The 23558-nt window shown below is 46.9% G+C and overlaps 1 protein-coding gene and 1 long non-coding RNA gene across 4 annotated transcripts in view; both read right to left on the minus strand.

Annotated features, from left to right (window-relative positions):
* OSBP2 (oxysterol binding protein 2) overlaps positions 1-23558 on the minus strand; it is a 167240-nt gene that overhangs the window by 108201 nt on the left and 35481 nt on the right. For 2 of the 3 annotated variants that reach the window (XM_068910958.1, XM_068910965.1), the window contains exons 2-3: positions 19199-19407; positions 16270-16320 (exon numbers count right to left, since the gene is read on the minus strand). In XM_068910958.1, the coding sequence (XP_068767059.1) occupies positions 16270-16320; positions 19199-19394 (247 nt within the window). In that variant the 5' untranslated portion in view covers positions 19395-19407. The remainder of the gene's footprint in view (positions 1-16269; positions 16321-19198; positions 19408-23558) is intronic. The other variant, XM_068910963.1, reaches the window with a different exon arrangement.
* On the minus strand, positions 5256-14722 carry LOC104150526 (uncharacterized). The gene is made up of 3 exons (XR_011135028.1): positions 12230-14722; positions 11795-11954; positions 5256-7742 (listed from the first exon to the last, which is right to left on the minus strand). It is a non-coding gene; the product is annotated as an uncharacterized lncRNA (long non-coding RNA).

A 23558-nucleotide genomic window follows, 5' to 3' on the forward strand; every position in this document is an offset into this window, starting at 1 on the left:
TCTTGGCTTAAATAGAGTAAAGCACTGACAAATCACCGCCGGGGCACCCGGAATCACAGCGTTCTTGCAGCTACAGCTCTCCCCCTATACCTGCCCTGGAAAGACAAGGTATTTCTTAAAATGAAAGTCAGCCCTTCCCAAATAAATCTTGTGGCAGGTTTTCTTGCTTTTCCAGAACTATCCCCTGGCTGAGAGCACTTGGGAGAATCCTAATCAACACGGGGAAAAATTACGTTAGCCCCACGGAGAGGTAGGGAAGGAGTAGGCACTGCTGGCCCATCGAGGGTGGAGCAAGCCATTTGTACAGCAGCTCTCCAGCCGGCGACACTTCTCTTCTCTTTTATAACCCCTGGGTCACCTAAAATTACTGGAAAAATTCTGCGGACCAGCCTATGCACCGTTATCGTGGTGGTTTTCACTTATGTCCAACCCCCTCCCAAAAAAAAACAAATTAAAAAACCCCAGTAACCTTGAATAAAAACATTCCCCTGCTCTGAGCCCAAATTTAATTCTTCATTTTGTACATGCTGGCTTGCTCGAGGGGACAGAGACAGAAATGAAGCATGCCAGGAGGCTTCCCTTTCAGCCTTTCGCTCTTTGTTATAAAACACTGCCGATGCTTATAATACTGCCTAAGCCCAGTTACTAAACAGATGCCTTCAGACTTTTTGAAGGGATCAGCTTTCATCTAATGACTCATTTCTAATTAGCTAGAATTGTTATTATTTTCAGAGTGAAAAATTGATTTTCCTCCAACAGCCGTTTTCTGTGCCAGCAAAAGACGCTCGGGAATTTTAAATGCCTAATAATAACACAGAAATATACTGAGCCAATTACTGGAGCTGAGAAAGTTCCCTCTTGGTGCGTCCAAGGCACACTCCTAACCGTACGAAAATCCCCGTTACGTTATTCAGGGTATTAAAAACCACTTACAAACGAAACGCGCTTTGTTTAAAACTTTTTAAGTAACGAGCGTCTCTAGTTCACCATTTAGGAAGAGGTGAGAGGCGGCAGAGCCGCGCGCTGAGCCCTGCTCCAGCTGCCCGCGCAGCCGCTCGGGGCCCTCGACGCGAGCGGCACCTACGACGCGAGGCAGCGGCAGCAGGCAGGTAGGGCAGAGGGAGGACGCAGGCCACGCTAACGGCTGGGTTTTTTCCCCCTAGAGTATTTCTATCCCATCTGCCACTGTTCCCCGGCATGACCCTGCCGTCGCGGGCTACAGCTGAACGGCAGCAGGAGCTCTGGGTTATCCCAGCAGAAGCCTTAGCAGGTGGCAACTAGGGCCATAAATCGGGATTTGGCCAGAGGTCCTCGCTTGCGCATCTGCTTGTTCTTTATCGGACGAGCGCCACGAAAGGCTGCGGCGTTGCCCGCGCATTGGGAAGACCTGTCAGCTGGGCCCCTTGGTGCCTTTCCAGAAGCCACGCTTGCACCTAAGCAGTGCCAAACTGGCCCTTCCAGCTCTCACAGCTCCAGCAAAGAGGACGCTCCACGCTTACCGGGTAACACGACCGCCGGGAACGCTGCGTGTGATGCAGCGGCGCCTGGTCCCACCGCGGCCCGCAGCTCGCTGAGCCAAGGGCCACGGGAAGCAAGGCAGCCTTGCAGCTCAACAAGACTCGCGTGCCAGCCTGCGCACGTACCAGGCCGAGCTGTGCTCAGCGTGAGGGAGGAGAGCTCTTTTTTCAGTTTTTCACAAGTAGCTGAAGTGATATGGATCAGCTGAGAAGGCAACAACTTAAACGTGTCCCGTCCACACTAGCACATTCAAACACCCGGAGCAACAGGCAAACACCACCAGATTTCCTCCTTAGAAAATAAATGGAAGGACAACAATTTTGAAGAAGCACTAACGCAACTCGCTCTAAACGTGTTACGAATTGTTGGCCATTCGCTTTGTTTCTCGCTATACACGCAGGATCCCCTCCGTGTCCATGTTAATTATAAATCGGCGTACGATTTGTGTTCAGAAGCAGCACGTGCTCTGTGAGCTGCTGATCACAGACTTACCTGGCTCGAGATTCATGAATGAGCTGTTGCAGGTTATGAACATCAACCATCCGGACTGAGGAAGTACAACAGCAACTTAAAATTGGACCTGGGAAGATTGCCTAGCATTCAAATCAACAAACTGGCCTTCTGGCATTCAGTAAAGAGAGACCCAACTCACTTTCATCCCGACTCCAGCTATAACAGTTAACAAAACGACAAATCAAACTAATATTAGCAAGCACAGCAGAAACCTAATGAAGCAGATCAGCCTTCCCACTTGTTCCACCCACGCAGGGCTTTTTAAATCGCAGGGAACAGACACTGCGTGCAAGGACAGGGCAAGAGAGAAACTCGCCTTTGGTGACAAGTCAAGTCTCGCAGGCTGCTTAACTGCACTTGCTCCCCAAAAGACAGACCAAGCTCCAGGGATTGCCCCAGGGACGGTTTACCAAGGCCATTAAAGGTGCACGCTCCTCATATATAATCTGCACTGAATATGGAGCTATTGCTATACATCCAAGTATTTAGGCAATTGACTGACGTGGTTGTCTACTTATTGAACTAAATAGGGAAGGTAGGAGCTAAACAGCTGATTGAACCTAGGCTGCACACAGCCAACCTCAGTCACTCATACGCGCCCGGGCGATGCCACGCACCAGCGGTCTGCAGTCCCTGAGTCTGCAAAGCAACATCAGTTTGATGCTTAAATAGAATAAACCAGATTGTACGTTTAAGCAAAACCTTGAGGGGGACAGAGCACCAGTTGTTCCCAGACTACATCTTCACAGCAGCCCAACACAGGGTGCTGAAGTAACCTGAAGAAATACCGCAGCAGAGGAAATTGCCCTTCTTGTCTGAGCCACGCAAGCACGATGCTACGTCCTGCTGCACAACTAAATCCTTGCAACGCGAAGGGGGCGAAAGCCAGACTTTAGAGATGAAGATCACCCTGCATCTTCAGAAAGATGCTCACAGCCCATATACACCTACGCCCAGCCAGGCTCTTCCCAAAGAGCAGCTGGAGAGCTCCAATCTTTCTGTAAGCTTCTTTCAAGGCAGGAGGCTTCCTGCTTGTAGTTTCCCAGACCCATCGCAGAAAGGGCAGAGGGCTGATGGCAGACAGGGCTTGGCCTACAAGAACATTTCAGCCTGGCAAAAGAAAGCCTGCAGGCTTATGGCTTTGCTCCCCACGATCTCCAAGTGCCGGACCAAGCGCTCAGGAACAGGACACGCATCAGCCGCTACTGCTTCCCAGCTATGAGCCTTTCCAGCTGATCACCAGCATCTGCTCCAGATCCTACAACTCGGCTTTGTTTTTGCTAACTGGCCTTAAGGACAGTTCTTCCCTGAAGGAAGCTGGGTAATAAAGATTACAGAAAGCTAGCTACACGCCAGCTCCGTCATGAAGCAACGAGCGCGCGCCGCTCGCCAGACACTGCTCAAGCATGGCCCGGTCAGAATTTCCCCTTGTCACTGCTGACGGGAACAGGAGTGAAAGAGCCCAAATTCACCACCCATTTGATGGCTGGACACAAAATGATGCCCCCCTCCCCTAGATAACTGCTGCCAGGGGAGGACTGACTTAATACTTGATTCAGCTTTGTTTGCAGACAGATACAAATTGGTCACTGAGCATACACTTTATTAAATCGATCCCAGAATTATTTTAAAGCATCACAGGCACTCAAGCTACAAAGGCAAAGGAGCCCCTGTTTCCATCCCATTCTCAGGGCATGGGATCACGCTACCCTGAAGGGACAAGGCACACAAGTGACATGACAAATTCCCACCAAGTTTACACTTGTCAGGACTAGGACAAAAAGGTAGAAGAAATCAGAGCTCACAGTGGCAACCCATCCCCCTTGTGCTCCCACTGCCTCTAAATCCAGGCCATCCCCATATTCTGGCATGGGCAAAAACACCCAGACTTCGTTTGGGGGCAGAACGGCGACACCACCAGCGCAAAACATTTGAACCAGGGTTGACAGGAGGAGAGGAGAGTAATAGGTGTTTACAGGAGAATGAGAATATTATGCTCTACAAGGAGCACGGCCTCGGGCTGCGTCCCCACCCCTCCAGCACGGAGATCTCAGGACAGCAGCACGGGCAGGCAACCAGCCCCCTGCTACCTACTCACAAGCCTTCAGCTTATTTCTCTTACAGCATCAAACCTTGCAGTCTCCCTGGGGAAGGCCCTTGCTGAAGAAAGCTGCTGGTGAAGGCAGAGACTTCAATCTCCCGGTGAAAAGGTCCGGAAGGGCCCTGCGCTCCTGGACTGAGGTCACAGAGGAGCGCCGGGCTCGCGCCCATCCCAGAAGTCCCTTTACGATCTCCCAACAATAGGGAAACATATTTATTTAAAGTATGTGCTTCTCCTGTGATGCATCTTCTGCTGGAGAAGATATTAGCAGATATCTTGTCAGTCGGACAGGCCAAGCAGCATCCCCCTTCCCAGCACCCTCTCCCAGCATCAGGCACCTGATAAAACAGGTCAGGCTCTTCAGTACAGCAATGAAACCCAGCAGCAAACCGTTCTGAGGACCCTTGGTGTACCGTCAACGGAGCCTTTCCAACCAGCCCCTGAAAAAGTCCTCGTCCAACGGACAAAGACAACAACATTGATGCAAATCAAAGCTAGGGCCTCTCTTCTTTCACAGTTACTGTTTGAAACCAGCCAGCATCATACTAAAGCCAGAGGGCTCAGGCAATTAATCCTCCCCACGACGGTTCACAGAAGCAGACATCACCCATGGATGAGTGGCACGTTGCACTTTGCGGGTTTCAGCATTCATTTGGAACCAGTTTGGCACCAGAAAGCACCCACCACCAGCTCATGGGCCTGTCGAGATGAATTTGTTCTGGTCTCTGCATTAAGCCCTGTAAAAAGCTACACAGTCAGATGCAATGACTCCCCCTTGTTGCATTCACACACTCAGAACAACAATTAAGGGGAAATGGACTGGACACACACAAAGCAAAACCTCCCTGACCCAGTCTACCGCAGACAGAGGATGGGACCCTTCAAGGGGAGAGGAAAGGACAGACAGCAGATAGTTATTTCACAGGGGTTTGAACTAAGTGCCACTTGCCATTTTCAAAATGAGGTACCTGAATATAAGTTAAGGTAACACGTATGCACAACTTCCCCCCACTTTTTTTTTTTTTTTTAAAGTTTTGCTTTTTAGTCCTGACAAGCGACCTTGACAAATTCTTATTTCTTACAGCATGTTAGAATGATAGAAACAAATGGAAGCAACAGAAAAGCCACAAAGCATTAGACAAAGGAAACATTTATTTACAAACAGCAGAAAAACATGAAATGATGGAATTAAAACTTACTCAAGCCATGCACTCATACACAATGAATCAGCAGCAGTGTTTGTCCACAGCACAGGGCAAGAGTCCAATAAGTAATGAAATGAAGAAAAAAACATAAGTTTTACACAAGCAAACAGGACGAACACAGGAAATAAAGCAGTAGCATGATGATCAGTACTTTTTAAATAAAATTTTTACAGCAAATACAAATATGGCAAAACAAAATACTTAAGGAGTAGCATAAGCCTCACAGATATACATCCCTCCCCCATTTTTGCTGATGAAGATTTTGCTTTTCAAATGGTGGAAATTTGCCAAGGGGAAAGAAAATAGTTTATCACTGTTGCTACAAATAGCTACCTTTGGGCCTTGTCTTTGCCCAACCTCCTGCTCCTACAGCCATGATGGTACCACCGAGTGGAGACCAGGAAGGATTTTCTCCTTCCTGCAAACTTGCATCAAACTCCTCACGCATCAGCTCCATCAAAAAAAGCCTTTTCCTTTGCTACAGCTGTAGCCACATGAAGGTCCCTCTTGCACAGCCCTGGTAGCTTTGCAGAAGAAAGGAGGTTGAACGTTTCATGCTCCACACACGCTGCACCAGCAGGCTTCAATGCAGCCTTATCCTTGCTGGACTCAAACATTTGCAAGTCACAGAATTAGCAGCCCCCATCCTTAAGTGAGCTGCACGTAGAAGGTATTTTGCACAGAAGGGATGGCCAGAAGGACAGCCTGGGGCTGAGGACAGATGCAAGGTGGGAGAGTCCTGCACAGTGCGGTTCCAAGAAGAGTCACATTGCTGCAACATTAGCAGATCCAAAGGAACAGTGAGCTACAATTTAACAGTAATATTTGTCCTATAAAAAAAATTCAAAGGCTTACTTCAAAAATCACAGTGAAAATGGTTTTTCCGCTGAAAAAGTTCTAAGTCACACTCAAAAAGTTCCAAGTCAGTGAACCCTCACAAAAGCAGAGTTGGTCATGCAGGTCAAACAGCTCGCAAGTGCTTCAAACACAGATTTGACGCAAACTTTCACATCACGCGTCCTGTTTCTTCTGGCAGAACTGGCTTTCCAAGAGCCGGGGTGGGAACGAAGGCTCCTGCCCACCATTAGATGCATCGCATCACTTCTGCGGTGGCAGCTGTCAGCATTTACTCTTGAAAGCAGTTTATAAAAGCTCACCCTACTAGCTCCTCTGCACAGTCACATTCAATTTTTTTTTCCCCCCTCTCCTCAAGGGCTTCCTTAATGCAGCCTCACCTGTAGCCCCTGAGTATACAGGAGCCCAGAGCGCTCCAGAAACAAGTGTACTAAGAACAGGCAGTATGGTCTGTCATTGACATGGAGCACATCTCATCCACGCACAACCCACTCAGTTACCATCTCCTGTGACGGGATTTTAGAAGGCCTGAAATACGTCTCACAGGTTCATGCCACCAGTCTGCCAGACCATGGAAGAAGTGCAGTCACAGCGTGCCGGACAAGTTTCAGTGCAGAGGTGACTGACAGGCCAGCACATCTTTTTACCTTGTCATTTTTAAACAGCAGTAGCTCAGCCGTACATCTGAGCATGCACCTCTCCTTCTCCAACTTTGGAGTGCTTCACTTTGCAGGCTGGTATGCGCCATGAGAGCAGGGAGATGGTGAAGCAGCATGCTCAGAAACCAAAGCAGCTGCCTCCATCCTTCCTCCTGCACCCTGGCACAGCAGTGCAAATATTTTCTCCACTAATCAAAGTGGTTACAGAACCACAGAAGGGTTGAGGTTGGAAGGGACCTCTGGAGATCATGTAGTCCAACCCCCCCGCTCAAGCAGGGTCCTCTAAAGCACATCACCCAGGATCGCATCCAGCTGGGTTTTGAATATCTCCAGGGAAGGAGACTCCACTACCTCTCTGGGCAACTGTCCCAGTGCTCTGTCACCCTCACAGGAACAAAGTTTTTCCTTATGTTCAGACAGAGCTTCCTGTGTTTCAGTTTGTGCCCGTTGCCTCTCATCCTATCGCTGGGCACCAGTGAAAAGAGTCTGGCCCCAGGTACTTATACACACTGATCAGATCCCCCCCTCAGTCTTCTCTGCTCCAGGCTGAAGTGTCCCAGCTTCCTCAGCCTTTCCTCATAGGAGAGATGCTCCAGTCCCTTCAGCCTCTCAGTGGCCTTTGCTGGACTCGCTCCAGGAGCTCCAGGTCTCTCTTGTACTGGGGAGCCCGGAACTGGACGCAGCACTCCAGGTGTGGCCTCATCAGGGCTGAGGAGAGGGGGACGATCACCTCTCTCAACCTCTTCCCAATGCAGCCCAGGATACCGTTGGCCTTCTTGGCCACAAGGGCACACTGCTGGCTCACAGTCAACTTGTTGTCCTTCAGGACCCCCAGGGCCTTCTCTGCAGGCTGATTTCCAGCAGGAAAGTTTCAATCAGGACATACCTGAGCTGTCAGAAAGGCGTAAGAGCATGTTCTGCAGAAGAAGTGAAGAGCACGAGCTGGGATCTCGGCTCCCATGCTACATCTGAGCCCCACTTGATCCCACGTACACCACTCACCTTTACAACACTACCACGTACTGCTTCTCAAATAACACTATGCGCTTTCTCTTTTTTTGTCTTTTAAAACAAGGAGAGAGTACCTGGGTACACGCTGTCAGTCTTTCCCTTGCCTTTAACTGCTGCTGCACAGTAAGTTATTTTCCCACCTGCACTGCTCCAGCAATCAGCTGGCAGGCGTGCAGCGCACAGAGCAGCAGCAGCGCAGCACGCCTTCAGTTTATTCCAAAGGACGAGGCTGCAGCAGTCGAGATGGCCTATATACTGCAGCCTCCGCTATAGCTCTCTGCTGCAATATTTAATTTGCAGCATTATGTAAGTACCAGTTTCTGTGTTCCTGTGCTATGATTATCACGGATCACCTCTGCTATAGAATAATAAGTAACGTATCTTTATATGTAAGACAAGCAGAAGATCAGTACCAAATTCAGGAGTTGAGCATATTTCTCAGCTAAGTATAACACAGAAGTGAAGTGGAAAAAGGTCATAGGAAAATTTAAAATTATCTTAAAAAAAAAAAGAAGGGATGCATTTTATGATATATGGAAAAAGCCTTGAGAGATTCCCCCCTGCATTGCTAGGCAGAAGCTTTCTGCTTCTTTAAAATTCAGCTTCACTAGTCTTCAGAGCAAGCAGGAACCACAGCCTAAAGAATGGCAGTAGTAGTTTCAGGCTGCTCAAGTTGCAGGCTGTTTACAGTTCATTTCAGTTGAGTATCCATTTATCAAGGCCTCATCAGTGGTAGCTATTCAGACACCCTGATTAAGCATTTGCCCCTTGCTCCTCGCATCTCCAGGCCTTTGAAGCACTGAGGGCTTCTGTGAAAACAGTGGAAGCACCTACTTAGTCTGCACACTCTCAAGGGTAAGGAAAAGCTCCCAGGCTCATCAGATCTATGCTAAAGCAGCAAAAAAAAAAAAAAAAAAAAAGGGGGGGGGTGGCTAAGCTTTTCTCCCTTCCATTTTTGAACATTTATCTGGCATGTTCTAGGAAATGCAAAACACTTACTTGAACAGCCTGCATTTTAAAAAGGAGTCAATCCTCCTTCCCCCTCTGTATTTGGAGGGTTTGTTGCAACAGCTCCATCCGTGCTAGTCCCTAAGCGTTCTGCCTCCGACAGCCTAGGAGACAGGGTGGGCTAAGGCCATGTCCAGACATCTAAGCCCAAATGCTCTCACATTGCCTCAGAGGCCGCCCTCCTCTGTTCCTCACAAGATGCCCAGATGCCTTGTTCCATCAAACTGCATGATAGCTAGGGACAGACTCTGCCCCACAGAAACGCTGTGTTAATAGAGAGGCAAAAGCTCGCGAAGCAAGGACTGAACCGCAGCAGACCTTGCTTGAGCCCTGCAGGACGTTGCCAGGATGTAGCTTCATCAACTCAAGCTGCAGGTTTACAGCTAACCAGATTACTGAGAGAACAGGGAAAGTAAGGGCTATTTTTACAGCTTCTCCCCCAAGGTCAGGTTTTCAGTATTGAAAGTAAAAGGTTATGAAACCAAAAGCAGCAGCACGTAGAGAACACAACAGGGGACAGAAAAGCTACACAATCTCCCACTCGAGTTGGGTCAAGTAGCTCACTGAAACCGGCTGGCAAAAAGCTTCATATTCTAATGCTTGATGCCGAAAGAGCTTCAGAACATAGCCTTCATCCGACCCTGGATGTCGGACCCCATCAGGTATGCAGAACTGACAACCAGCATAATTATTTCTAAGTGAGCCTAAATTAACCCCATCTTGCAGAGACTAAGCGTTCAGAAACAATGTCAGTATTAGACCTTGCCCTTCTATTAATGACACATTACAACTCATGTGGGATTACCTCTGAGAAAGGACTGAAACAACTAAAAGTATTCAAATCTTTTCTGGATGCTGCCAGAAAGACAAAGGATAAAAGGCCTTTCCAGACACTTTTTTATATACATATATATGTATATATCTATCACATAGATATATAGGAAAAATCCTGAAGGCCACTGTGAAGCATTCAAAGAATTTCCCCTTGCCATTTTTGAAAGGGGTGCAACAGACTGAAATTCTGCAAAGTTCAAAAAAAAAAAAAAAACCGCTACTTGGACAAAGCAACAAACCTCTTCAGTGGCGTCTAACACAGCAGGCGCAGTGCCGGCTGGTTTCCTCTGCTGTCGGGATGGCTGGTTTGCAGGGGATTCACACATCCCACGCTCCTAACGCGTTACGCCATCCCTTTGGCTACAGCGGGAGAAGCTTAAGTATTTACCATAGCACACAGGTTGGAGCAAAGCCGAGATGGAACAATCCATCTGGATAGCAACTTCACAGGAAAACAGGAAAGAGACCACCATGATGACATGTGTTTGCAGAGAAGAACAGAAGCGAGCAGCAGAAGACACTGAAAAGAAACAGGAATCACTGAAGACTGGGAATCCAAGAAAATTATTCTATCTCCACAGTACTGTCAATTATCCTTTCCACGGCAGCGACTCCTGGCATGCTTAACAGCAGCCCGCTGTCCTAGGAAACTCCAGGCTCCAAGGATCAAAAAGATCATTAGAAGAACAGAGTAACCGCATGCTGGTAGTGAACACCTCCGCAGATATGAGCCCTACAAACAGAGGGTAAAACAGTTAGTAACAAACCAGCCGGGCAGATAAACAGGATGAAGAGGCATCACAGGGAGGATGGGAAAAGGAGCATTTTTGCAGAAAGAGCTGATAACAGCTAGAAATAGCAAGCACTCTTATGACAAGAAACGGGATGGAGTCGAGAGCACATGGGCCAACAATGTCGATGACTGTCTGCGCTCACCACGATCACAGCCCAGAAACACAAGCAAACGCCACCTGCCCAGGAGCTAGCTGCAAGGAAAGGGAGCAAACCGACAAAGGCATCATTCACAAAGCCGGGGCAGGGAAGGTTGTGGATGCCTTACATTATCACATTCCCAAGTCAAAATATTCTCAAACAAAAGAACCCTTAATTGGAAGGAAAGGAAAAGCCCAGTCAAAATACATCAAGCAACAAAACTGAAACTACCACTGGTAGAACTACTGGAATAGGTAAGAAACTACTAATTTTGGATCCTTTTTAATAATAATACTATAGAGCCACTACAAACTAGCTGAAGCTAACATGATAAAATAGCAGAACTACTCGCTGATAGCCTGCTTATGCAAGTTGCAACCACAAGAGCTGTATCTTGGCTCTCTCCCTACCACCTGCAAGCCAAACCTATGGGTGGGACTCCTGGCCTCCAAGGTAACATCTTTGCCCTCCAGAGTTGCATTTACCCTTTACGTTCTGCTGCAGAAACTCATCATGTGAATCAGAGCAGAAGACACCAGAGGCATGAACCGAACCTTCCGTCCTTCTCCATCTGCCACCTTCCATGACACTTTGCACCACTCTAAGCTCCTGACCTCCTACAGTCTGCAACTGTGGGAGCCCCCATGCAGCTGCTTTTAATCACTCCCAGTACTAAGAAGAAAACAACTGATTAAGTCAGTAAGAATAACCATACCCAAGCAGTCCACCTCATTGTCCCAAATCCCTTGAACCTTTCCCCCCTGCCTTCTCCAAATGTATGTTCTGGCATTGCTTCACTTCAAAAAGTGTCAGCGCTTTGAGTGGGTTCACCTAAATGTAGATACTCCCACAGGTGCTGTGTGCCCAAGCCCCCATTACAGTCAAGGAGTCCAGACTGAGTTCACTCAAAAGGGATGAACTCAGCTGAATTGCTTAAGACTCCTGATGAGGTTTCCTCTTCCCCATTCATCAGCAGCTCGGACCCACAACTCACACAGACACACCTGGGTGTTGATCCAAAACTGAATCCAGCCCCCTGCAACTGCAGGGACCATCACAACCCCAAGAGGCTGAAACACCGTGCAAAGCCTGACACACAGAATGGTGAGATTTCAGGGAGCCCCACTAGAACGGCAGACTTGCCAGTATGCTCGTACCAGCTCAGCTGAAACACCCGTGCAGCTTCGTCTCTTCTCCAGCCAGCGAACAATGATAAATGTTTAGGAAAAAGGATAAAGCATGGCACAAGTAATTTTTTTCTGGGCATGTTCTCTAGCTTCTAGTAGTATGCCGTTTAAGGATCTCCTGGGCTGCATCCTGTGCACGGAAAATTACAGTTAATATCCTTCAATGACTAAATTATGCGCAAATCTGTCCAATCTCTAACCAAGCTTTGTGGCTTCCTGCAGCGAGCTGCACCATTTAGTTTTGTGTTATATGATATCCAAATTATTCCTGCTTAAAAATTTTAAGACTACAGTCTCACAATTTCCTCTTTGTTCTTGCTATAAGTAATTGTTCCCTGTCTTTTCCCCAACATTTACTGTCTTCCATATCTGCAGCTGTTATTTTTCCAGACTGAAAACTCTTACCTTCCATATGTCCTCTGTGGTAGAGGTTTTATTAGTCTGGTTAATCATTGCCACTTTCTTATCTTCCAGTTCTGCTGAAAAGCTTTGGGAGATGGCATGATGAGAACCACAGTTTTTCCAGGAGGTAGGTATCACAGCTCCATGTGGAGCAAAATTTTCGGTTCTGTTATTGTTCTAGCAATTCCCAACTTTGCTTCTGCGCTGACAGCTCCTGAGCCCTGGCATTAGGCACTAGACGCCTTTGGGAGAGGTTAGTCAGGCGAGCTGATTTTGGCATGGATGCAAACACTGACCTATCTAGCTCACGCCTGTATTTTTAGTATTTTGCAGAAAGAAAACGCATTGGGTCAGCCCATGTTCCTATGTAGATGCTGACCCCAGGCGTAGCAGTGGATTTCACTCTCACAGACCACAGTGCAAGGGATCAAAAAAACAAACCACACAGCACAAACCTCTGATCAATCACTAAGCAGTCCAAGTTCATTCCTGGGTGCTTTCTAGCACAATATAAAGAATTTAAAGCACCAGAAATGACACATTTCTGCCCTTCCCTTGCAAGCTTTGCCAAAGACCCCCTCACTTACAGAGCCACAGGATTAATTCTCGAACATTCAGCATTCACAGTTTCACATAATTAACTCCTATATCTCACAATACTGCCCCAAAACCAGCAGATATTTTCGCTCCCTCAGCAAGCGTAGGTTATCCCAATCCAATATTGTAACTTTGCATCCCCGCGACTTCCAGCCACGTCTGCAGAGAGAAGAAAGCCCACAGCGCCCACATAAAAGTGTTTCTACCATACATCACGCCTGGCCTGGGAGACCTGCAGGCGTCTCGCAGTATATCACGCTCAGCCACGCAAGCTCAGCCCAGGCAGGAGAGAAACCACCTGCAAAGGAAGAAAAGCCCTGTCTCGCAAAAGGCACAACACAGCCGCGGCAGGTGTTTTCCTCCCTCCCAGCACCCGGGCCTCCCTGATACATTTCACCACCCCGCTCAGTGTGAAACTCAGGCTAATGCATAAGCTGACAAAAATCCAAGGGGTGATATGAGTACAGTATGGTAAACAGAAAAGGCTGGAATTATTTGAGAGCTTACAGTAATACAAACAGCGGGCGATTACAAAAATCTATTTTTGGCACAGATAAACAGCCATTCACAAAGGGCCAAATCAAGTGCTGATGCATATATAACCCGTTCTTGCTGTTTCCATGTGATGGTTGAACTGGGTACCACTGAAGCGAATCAAATTTACCAGGACTTGGGCAACGCTTTATAAACGCAACTGCAAAGTCGTCCAGATTTTGAAGAACAGGAGGCTACAGGGGAGCCATTCAGCTGAGTTTATTGCCCTTCTGTCACAATATTAAAGGAATTAAGTGCTATACTGTCAGAGCGGAGAAAGATTAGACAGCAACTCAGCTCTGCTCTCACCTTCTGCCACTAATACACTGGGTATCAGCAGGTGATACCGGGCAGCTTTATGAACACCTATCAGTTTCTCATCAGTAAAACAGGATAAGAAGCCAAGCTCTCTCACATAACATCTGCAAGTATTTACATGCAACTGTCCCAACTCACAACCAGAATGGTCTTTGCTTCACAACAGATAGAGTGGAAATCAAACCTCCTTCAATTACAAACGAGCAGAAACAGCAAAGCCTCCGATCTCGTACTTGGTTTGGATATTAGTTTCACTATCGCTTAAGAATAGAAAGGGGAATTAACCCCGCGAAAGTGGAATCTATCCTCAAGCGCACAGTGGTTGAGTTACAAGAGGCCTTTGTATATGTTTATTTCAAGAAAACTACTGAGGGGGGAGGACAGTTCTCATCCACCCCAAAATATTCTCCCAGGAGTCAGAAACTCGTATAGTTAACCTGAATTACCAGTCCTATAACCTGTTAAATCTCAAACACCGGGAAACGCTCCTGGTGAAGCGGCCACACTTGCACTCGCTATAACCCTGATCTTAGAAGCTGCAGTACCAGGTACAGCAGTTGTAGCAGTTATAGAGCACTTTTACTAACTAGGTACACACTGTCGGCTCCCTACCGTTCTGTACCTCCTGGGAACGGGAAAGCAGTAAGAGATCACTTATCTGGGGAGACATACAAATTAATGGAAAAACCTAGGTTACACTCAGGCCACATGCGATGCTCCTACGGTTGAGCAATAAACGTACCTGTTAAACCCAAGCTGACAGGTAACGAAAGGTGCTCAAAGGCCCCAGAACAACAGGACGCCTGTAACACAACTTTGTACAACATGAGTAATTAAGAGATCCACCCAAGGGCTGCAGATTGCTTCTCAGCCAGCCCTGAGGTAGATACTCCGAAATCCTCTTGAGCATCAAGCTGCACGTGTTATGCTCATTGTTACAAAACAAACAAGTTAAGCAGCACGGCTGACAACTGGGCTGCAGTTCTGATTTTCAGTAGCAGCTAAAGTGTGGCTCATTTTTAGGACATTTCAAGAAAATAGGTCAAGCTTTTTTTTTTTTTTTTGGGGGGGGGGGGGCGGCGCGTGGGGGGAAAGCTTTTTGAACACAATGAAAGGAGGACTCCAAAGGACCTCGGCTTCTCAGAGCTCCAGGCGTGGGAGCCCTGGGAAGCACGGTCAATCCAACCCTAGTCTTAAAATAGAAAGCCCCCCAGAACTGCCAGGAATTGCAGACTGGTTGTTTGCAATCCAGGGACTAAGGACTCCTGTTCACCAAACAGTTAGGTAGGTACTTACCATTACTTATCCTAAAGCAGGATTATAGCTGAAAGAACTGAAACATACCCCCCCCACACACACCAAAAAAAAAAATTAAATTAAAAAGAAAAAAAAAAACACACACACTGATAATTCCTCTGTTGACAAAGGCCTTGAAGAATACTCAGAGGATAAACAAGTGTCAGGGAGTGGGAACACAATCACTTCCTTTCCTCTCCTGAGTGCACCTTGCCACATCCAGAGAGACCTGCTGGAAACCACACAGTCAGTCAGAAAAGCTTCTCCACATCCGAGACTGCCACACTAGCGCTCGTCAACTGGAGATGACTCACAGGAAGCTCACTTGAACTCACCTGTCTTCTCCCCAGAAGAAAACATGCCACCTCCCCCAGAGCTCCCCTATTCCTGTGCACACCAGCGGGGACCACCGAGGACAGACCCCTGCCACATCCCAGGCAGGCCTTCCCTCGAGCTGGGAGGGCACCAGGCAGTGCCCAAGGAGGAAGTCTCTGTAAGGACACCTTCATTCCTTCCCCCTCTGTCTTCCCCAGAAGCGCAGGCAGCATTAGACACAAACCTATTTCTCCATCCTCAACAAGCCTGTTCCTACTGGAGAGACCAAACCGGGAGTGCTGGGCCCAGTCCTGGGCTCTCCAAGACGACATGGACTCAACTGGAGCAAGTCCAGCAAAGGGCCACAAAGATCATTAAGAGACTGGAGCATCAAAAATAGCAGAAGCGACTGAGACAGCTGGGAATGTTTCACCTGGAAAAGAGAAGGCTCAGGGGTATCTTATCCGTGTGCATAAATACCTGATGAGGGGAATAAAGATGACAGAGCCAGACCCTTCTCAGTGGTGTCTGCTGACCAGACAAGAGGCAACAGGCACAGAAAATTCCACTTAAAAATAAGACACCCCCCATCCCCACCCCAGGAGAGCGGTCAAACACTGGAACTGGCTGTCCAGAGAAGCTGTAGAGCCTCCATCCTTGGAGCCATGCCAAACCCAACCGGACAAGATCCTGAGCAAGCTCTAGTTGACCCTGCTCCATGCACAGGGGTTGGATTAGATGACTTCCAGACAGCACTTCCAACCTCAGCAATTCTGTGATCCCTTGTGCTTCAGTGTGCACTACTCCAGCCACGCCAGGCAGTTCTGCTGGAAGTTTCCTCCTCATGACCGGCCCCATGAAACTCCCATCCCTAGCAGGAAGGCAAGCTGCAATGCTCTCTGACAGTTTTCTGGCCTCACAGAGCTATCGGTGCTCTCTCCTTGGCTGCATGCATCCAAATGGGTACAAGCTGCCCTTCTTACCCACTGGCCGAGACAGCCCTGATGCATCAACATGGGTTCCGCAGAGCGGTCCTGCAAAACACATGAGCATTGGGGATCATTCAGGATGAGAGAAATCAACTCTGAGGACTCTTCACTTGAGCCAATCTGAAAGACCTAGGGACTCGAACATACCCACAGCCTCATCCCTGCACTTGTAAATACCTACCTCACGGCTTCGTGCAAGGCTCAGGACTTACAGGGACAAAATGCTGAGACGTTTATTTCAATTTAAGTAAGATAGTCAAACCTAATACACATGCGTTCTTTATCTTAATTAAAAGGTCTCTAGCTTGGGACAGAACAGTACCAGCTAGCTGAAGGTAAAAAGGCATAAACTAATTCACCAAAGTGCTCAGTTCTGATTCTGCAGCACAAGAATTCAGCACCCGTTTACAGAGTTCTTATCCTCTCAGTCAGATCAGAAAAGCCTAGCAAAACCAGAGGTTATTTAACCCAGATCAGCTCCCTGGCCTAGTTCACAGCACTGCCTCACAAAGAGTTGGGTCAGCACAATGGAGAAGCAGTGCAGGAATGGAAGCGAGCAGCTGGGAGTATTAACACCCAACAGCAGCATCAGTGCTCAACTTCATATCAAACTGTGGCCTGAGCTTACTGAAATTTGGAATTCAGCACGTCCAAAGCCTTAGACAGGAAGTCTCTATGTTCAATATTTTAATGTAAAGATAAACCAAAATGATCACATACAACTCTGAAGGCAACATCACTGCTAACTTCAGGAAGGTATGTACCAAACTGCAACTCAGTAGTAGGCTGTCCGCTCTTAAAAGCGTGCCTTCACATAACCAGTGTGTTATGCAACCTCCATGCTCTAATGTTCAAAAAAGTGAACGTAAAGGCACTGATGTAGGAAAACAACTAGCAGTAAGCTCCTTTTGCCTGCATATAAGATCCTTTTCAAATACCTACCCGGTTAAAGGACTTTGTTTTCCTCTAGGGAAGAAGCAAGGTTCACACAAATGCTGGCCATGCCACACCCATAGCAAGTTCACCGCATACATGACCTGGCAGAACGTCATGCTTTGCCAGGCAAAACAAGCGCGCCTAGAAATTTACCCTCTTCTGCATCTTAGTTTTATTCCCCACTAGGATTTGCATGCATTCTAGAACTGCAGTATCAAGGGCCAGGGGGTTCACAACACTGTCACTGAATCTGTAGCTACTAGCACCATGGAACTCATTCATTTCCCATAATTATTTAAATGCACTAAGTGGCTTATGCACTAATCAACTGCTATATGAACTTACAGGACAGCTAATTATACAAAAAATCTGATCACATAACTCAGGGACTAGGGGATCATTCTCCTACAAATCAAACTGTTCATGTTATGGCATTCTGCTGCTATCTTTAAAGCATTATGTTAAGCACAGATTGCCAACACTACGCCCCTGGCAGCCAGCATCAGAAGCGACTGTACCACTGATACAGAGACAAAAAAAAACATTAAAGCACTGCCTTCCAAAAGTGTGGTCCAATTCTTATTTTAACTTTGACTGTGCATTTTGACAAACCAGAAGCATTAAAAAATGATCCCTATCCACAGTCTAGACTGCTGCTCAGGAGGAGAGCTGCACCAAGCGCACCACATCATGTTTTGTTGTGGATATGGCAACGCTTCCCCTAGGAGAACAGAGGTTTTCACTGATGCACTGACCCAACCGCAGCCTCCTTCGGTGGCAATTCTGAAAGCTAACTTTTAGGAACACTTTACTTACGTATGTACAGTCATCGCAGCTGAAGCCACAAAGCAGCATTTGCAGGTGCCCCAAAGCCCCACACTTGCACCAGGAGAGCAATAGCCTACATGCTATGCAAGCACTGACCCAAAGCAGCCCCAAGCTGTAAAGCTGTGTAATAAATGTCTTGCCACGACCTTTCAGTCTCTCCTTCCCACACACCCATCCTAAAATACTCAGGGCATTTTATGAAGTTGCATTTTCATTTTTAAGTAGAACGTTATAACGACCATACCCAGTTGATCCCTACATCTTGTCCCTTGAATAAAGTCCGATTGTCAGCAGTCAAGGTAAGACCTGAGAGTGATTTTATTCTAGGGCAGAGGGGGTGGCTGGCTTTTTAATACATTATGTATTATTTTTGTTTTCTGTGACTTGAAGCCATACTTATTTGTGAAAGAAAAATCAACTATTAGTCCCAGAAGAGTATGAACACTGAAAGATTTCTAAAATATACTGTTAAGCATCTATTCCATGCATTTCATAAAGGAGCAGTAAAAATGATGCTCTTGGGAGGAGCTGCATAATGTGCATGTGGCTTTGACAGCTTTACGTAACACAGTTGCCCCAAGCATACACTAATGAATACCACGCTACATTTGGGGGGGGGGGGGCAGCAGGGACAGGAAATATGCATTGAGAGAGAGCATTGAGCTAAATGCAAGTTTCATTCATCAAGGGATTGTACCTTACAGAACTATCAAACCATGACTGTATAAGAAAGGCTCTGGCATTGCATCGTGAACTGGTGCTCCTCAGAGTGCCACTCACAGCTGCGCGTAGTGTTTCTTGTGGTATTCCCTACCCACTCTGACCCACTCAAATTCTCCAGGAGGAAGCCAGTTCATCCCACTTCCCAGCAGAAGTAGAAGTTCATTTCTACCAACCCTCTGCAAATACAATTTATAGTCATTACCAGGGCTTTAAAAAGATTGGCTTAATGCTGCGCAACCAGAAGAGAAGACACTTGGGGCACACAGTACTGTTGAAAACCCTCTGCAGCTCAGGGGAACTATCACTTGTTTTTAATTGCGTATGAAATAGCATCTCCTAAGATTTCTGCACAGTTAAGCAAGCACAGAAGAGTTGATTTATAACCAAGTTTTAAAAAGGATCCAGCTCCATGTTTGCATTCTAGCACGCACTCTACCTGACTGGTTGTTCCTCATGCGGATAGCTTTGGCTTTGGCCAGCTCCAGGGCCGTGACCCATCGTTGCCTCTCCACTTCCGAGTTTGCCTTTAAGTGGTATGTCCTTCCCCCATTGGAAAGCACAATGTTACAAGAGTCCTCCGTATCGATATGAGCCGTTGACAGGTTGATGGTTCCGCGACACGTGTGGGCCATTTCAGCCTGTGTCCTGCACAGGAACAGAGGAAAAGGAAGCATAAATCCCTCTGGATTCACTCTGCCCCCACATCTTCCCTTCTGCTCCTGAACACCCATTGCTCGCTGCTGCGGGTACACCCTCTGAGGTAGCGAGGGTCTACAGTAAAACACTCTGAGAACGCAATAAGCACACTTAAGCCAAGAAAGCTAGAAAAGCTTCTCAAACAGAAAAACAAGGAACAGGCTAAAGCGTTTGGATTGAGCTGTGTGGCTTGTTGCCTTGCATCAACTCCTGTATTACCCTCAACCCTTACACTGGTGGGTTTCATACGCAGCTGCTGAGCTCTGGTGTTGCCCCAAAAATAAAACTACTCCACTGTACATCACCGGCATTTCTTGTCTCATTTGCATTGCTGCTTTTCTCCCTCTCCCTGCTATTCCACTTCTAGTAGCTAGCATTGCGTAGCTCGTTATATCTGCTCTTTTCAATCATGGTCTTTTGTCTAACAGTTCGATTAGAACCTGCATGCAGAGATCACCGTTTGTAAAGCAAACGAGCATGGCATAATTCCTCTGCTGCCATTAAAACACCTTGACTACCGACAGCGTTGCTGCCTACTTCAGTAGGTTTACTTAGATCAGTGACGAGAGCAGGATGTTTTTCTGGGGCTAAGCTCCCAAGGAATCAATCATTTCACCCCAAAGTAATTCAGCTCAGCACACCAAAGAGAAATGGGCATGCTGGCACTACTGCATATAACTCTTAGCGACCAGTTTACAAAGCAGCAGCTACAAAGCCTCCCATTCAGTACAAACCTTTCACGACATCGTTATTCGGGGATCAGGCTCTTTGCTCAATCTGCCCTGCAGCAGACTTGATCCACAGCCACCCCACTGCTTACAGCAGCATCCCAAGACTTGATGCTAAGAGGCCAAAGTCAACAAAACCTTGATAAAAATACGACAGGCATCCCTCTCCCATACGCCAGTTCTCCTAGTCCAAAAGAGAAACAAAGGTACAAATGCAGCAGACTGATTCAAAGCAACCATCCTTCAAACATCAGCGGTAACTGCAACTCTCCCTTTCAAAAAGGCGTATTTCTGTCTTTGAACGTTCTTAGGGCTTTCAGCTTTATCAAAACTAAAATGATTACTTGTCTTCATTATTAATTTTCCTTTTTTCCTTTGCTTCTCCTTCGCAAGAGGGCCCAAGTCCCACGAGACTAGCAGGTCCCACACTGACTGCCAGCAAAGGCTTCAGCAGGTATCACACCAGTTGGAAGCTGGCTTCTCGCCCAAGTAGAGATGCTTTATCTTTTCAGAGCACAAAAGCTGTGGAACAGTCGCATACAAATTGATAGCCACTTCCTAAAATACAACTTAACATAATGTTTTCAGAAGCACGTAAAAAAAACATTTTTTTTTTTAAATGATGAGTTCCAGAGACTAGATTTTAAGGCACTTGGGCACAAAGATAAATACTGCCACACCCACTGTTGCATTTACAGAAGCCTAAAATAGCTCTACAAACATTCAGAGAGTCCTGAATGCTTGCCACCACCCGAGCAGATGTACTCAAACCAGCCAGCTCAGACGCTATCAGCAGCACGGCGATGTTGGCAACACCCCGCAAGAGCCACCCGCGCCACGGCACACGAGGGGCCTTCGCTGAGCTCCCTGCTCCCCGACTCCAACCCCCTTCCACGCGTGCCCCATATTCCTCGCTTTTTATCCCCCTTGACCACTTCCTGCTGTCCAACACCATCTCTCCCTCTTGGTTGCTTACTCCATGCCAGAAAGGAGGAGTACGTTAGTGGTTGTGACACCCCTGGGTCTGCAAGTGTTTCCTGGCTGCCTCCAAACTTACTTTTGTCCCATGCACGTAACACTACAAGCACTTCAAACCACAGACTACTTACTACCTCGCGTTTATACAGCACGTTGCAAAATAGGGTCTTTCCAGGCTGGAATTTACTACAGTCGTCTTTATTAAAGACAACTGAAGCAGGACAGACGTTATTAACATTCTGAAAATTCAGTTCCTCCGCTCTTCTCCCTGCTACTGCTAGCTATCACTTCTTATAGCATAGTTTAATCTTGTCAAGCACGTTCATCATTTTCACTCACATAATAAGTAGTCAGGGTCCCAGAAGAGTTTTTAAACCCAATTTAAAACCCTAAATCACCCAAAGTCCACGTGATTATGCTGGGGAAAAGAAAGACGGATCAGAGCAATGCTGTCATTGGGACCAGAGGCCTTACGTAGTTTTGCACGCTTCTTGTCCGAATCATTCCCAGGGTCTTCATTTCAGGATCTTTTCCCTGACATTAAAACATGCTGGAACTGGGTCGATTTCAGACAACAGTTAGAAGGATTTTGCTAGCATTTCACCAAAATGCATTGCTAAGCAGTTGCTCATGGAACTGAAGTATCATAGGAATTTGCAGAAATTTCTTTCAATTCCTAACAGCTCCCTCATTTTCCTCCCCCCCCCCCAAACATAGCAACATAGTCCTCACTAAGGAACGTCCCCAATGACAAAAGTTTGTCATTCTTCACTTCAGCTCTTGTGGATAGAGGCATTAGATAATGCCATAATTCAAGGAAATATTTTCAACAGTTTAAAACATGCAGCAATAAGAGGCTACCAAGAAGCATCACGAGACTTCCGCCGAAGGACTCACTACTCTGGGAAGATGCACTACCTGCACATCACCCAGCATACTTTAGATGAACATGCACACAAGAACAAGTCAGACAACAACACATAAAACCACTAGGTTTAGCAGCAGGACAGGTGAAAGCCTCATTACACAACTGCTTAGCTCCAGCATTTTGCAAGAAGTTTGCATCAGCCACTGATCTATCAGCTTCTGTGAGCGAGGAGAGCCTGCTTCACTCAGGGTGGCAAAGCAACTCGGAGCAAAAGGGCTATCAAAGAGCATGGCGCGTGTGCTCCTCAGGCACCCAAGTGCTTTTTCAAAGAAGCAGTTATTCTTTTCTCTACCACTAATAATAATACCACTCCGTTACAACAGCAGCCTGTACCAAACAGCCGCCCATCATCCTGCTGCATAGCTCCTCACCGCCTCTCAACTCTCACAGTAAGCTGCATTTTCCTCAGTTCACCAATGCGACACCTCGCTAAATGCATTAAAGTCCAGATGTGATAGTTGGCCACAACTTCTAAAACTTAAGAAGTTCAGAACTGCAAAGACTTATCTGCTCAGCTCTGACACCACTTCGGAGAACAGATTCAACCTAGCATCACATCCAAGCTCAATGTGCAGACACGGTATCCAGGGACCACGTAGAAAAGTAAAGCTCCGAGTAGCTAAGAGGTATCAGGAGAGGTCAGCTCTGGCAGCACCACAGGTTAAGTTCAAACCCGGTGAGCACAGTGCGGTTGCATTTGTTTGTGGAAGGGGTGAATTTTGCTCCAAATGAAATCAAGCACTGGTTTTCATCTCAGAAGTCATCCTCCTTATGATTCAGCACACACTGACATTTTCTCAGGAGGGAATACTTTTCACTTTGAGAAAACTGCTAAAACGTTTTCCTCTTATACAGAAAACAAAGGTCTCCAAGGTGACTGCGTTAAACTGATTTAAATCACATAAAACAGCCTTGCTCTTCCACCCAAGAAAACTGTTTCTGCACAAGATATTGTTCTTTAAGCTACCTTTGAGTGAAAATTTGCATGGGAAAAATCAATTCCTATCAATCACCACCCACAAGGCAAGCACCTGACCAAGCTCTGAGCCAACAACCAAGCAATTTTCTCTGTCCTCATGCAGAAAAATAAGAGGTGCCCTTCAGAAGCACTCGTGTTTAAATGAATCTGCTTATTCATTGCTAGCAGCTCAACTATTGCATAACATGATCCAGGCAGATTTCCTGGTTCTTGACTTTCTGCAATAATCTGAGCGCTACGCATATGGGAGACCACGTGGGCAGGCCACAAAAAGCTGAACTGAGGTTAAACATGGACATAGACCACATGCAGAGGTGGACACTGCTGAATATCTGGGATTTTTTTGCTGCTCCTTCAAACAAAGCTAATTCACAGGATCCACCTTCAGAGGTTCACAGTTAAAAATCATGCATGGTACCTAGGGGTACCCAGAAGATGACTGCCATATATATATATTTTATATATATATATATATAGTGCTTGTCAA

This window comes from Struthio camelus, chromosome 17 (genome assembly GCF_040807025.1).
Source record: "Struthio camelus isolate bStrCam1 chromosome 17, bStrCam1.hap1, whole genome shotgun sequence".
Classification (NCBI taxonomy): domain Eukaryota; kingdom Metazoa; phylum Chordata; class Aves; order Struthioniformes; family Struthionidae; genus Struthio; species Struthio camelus.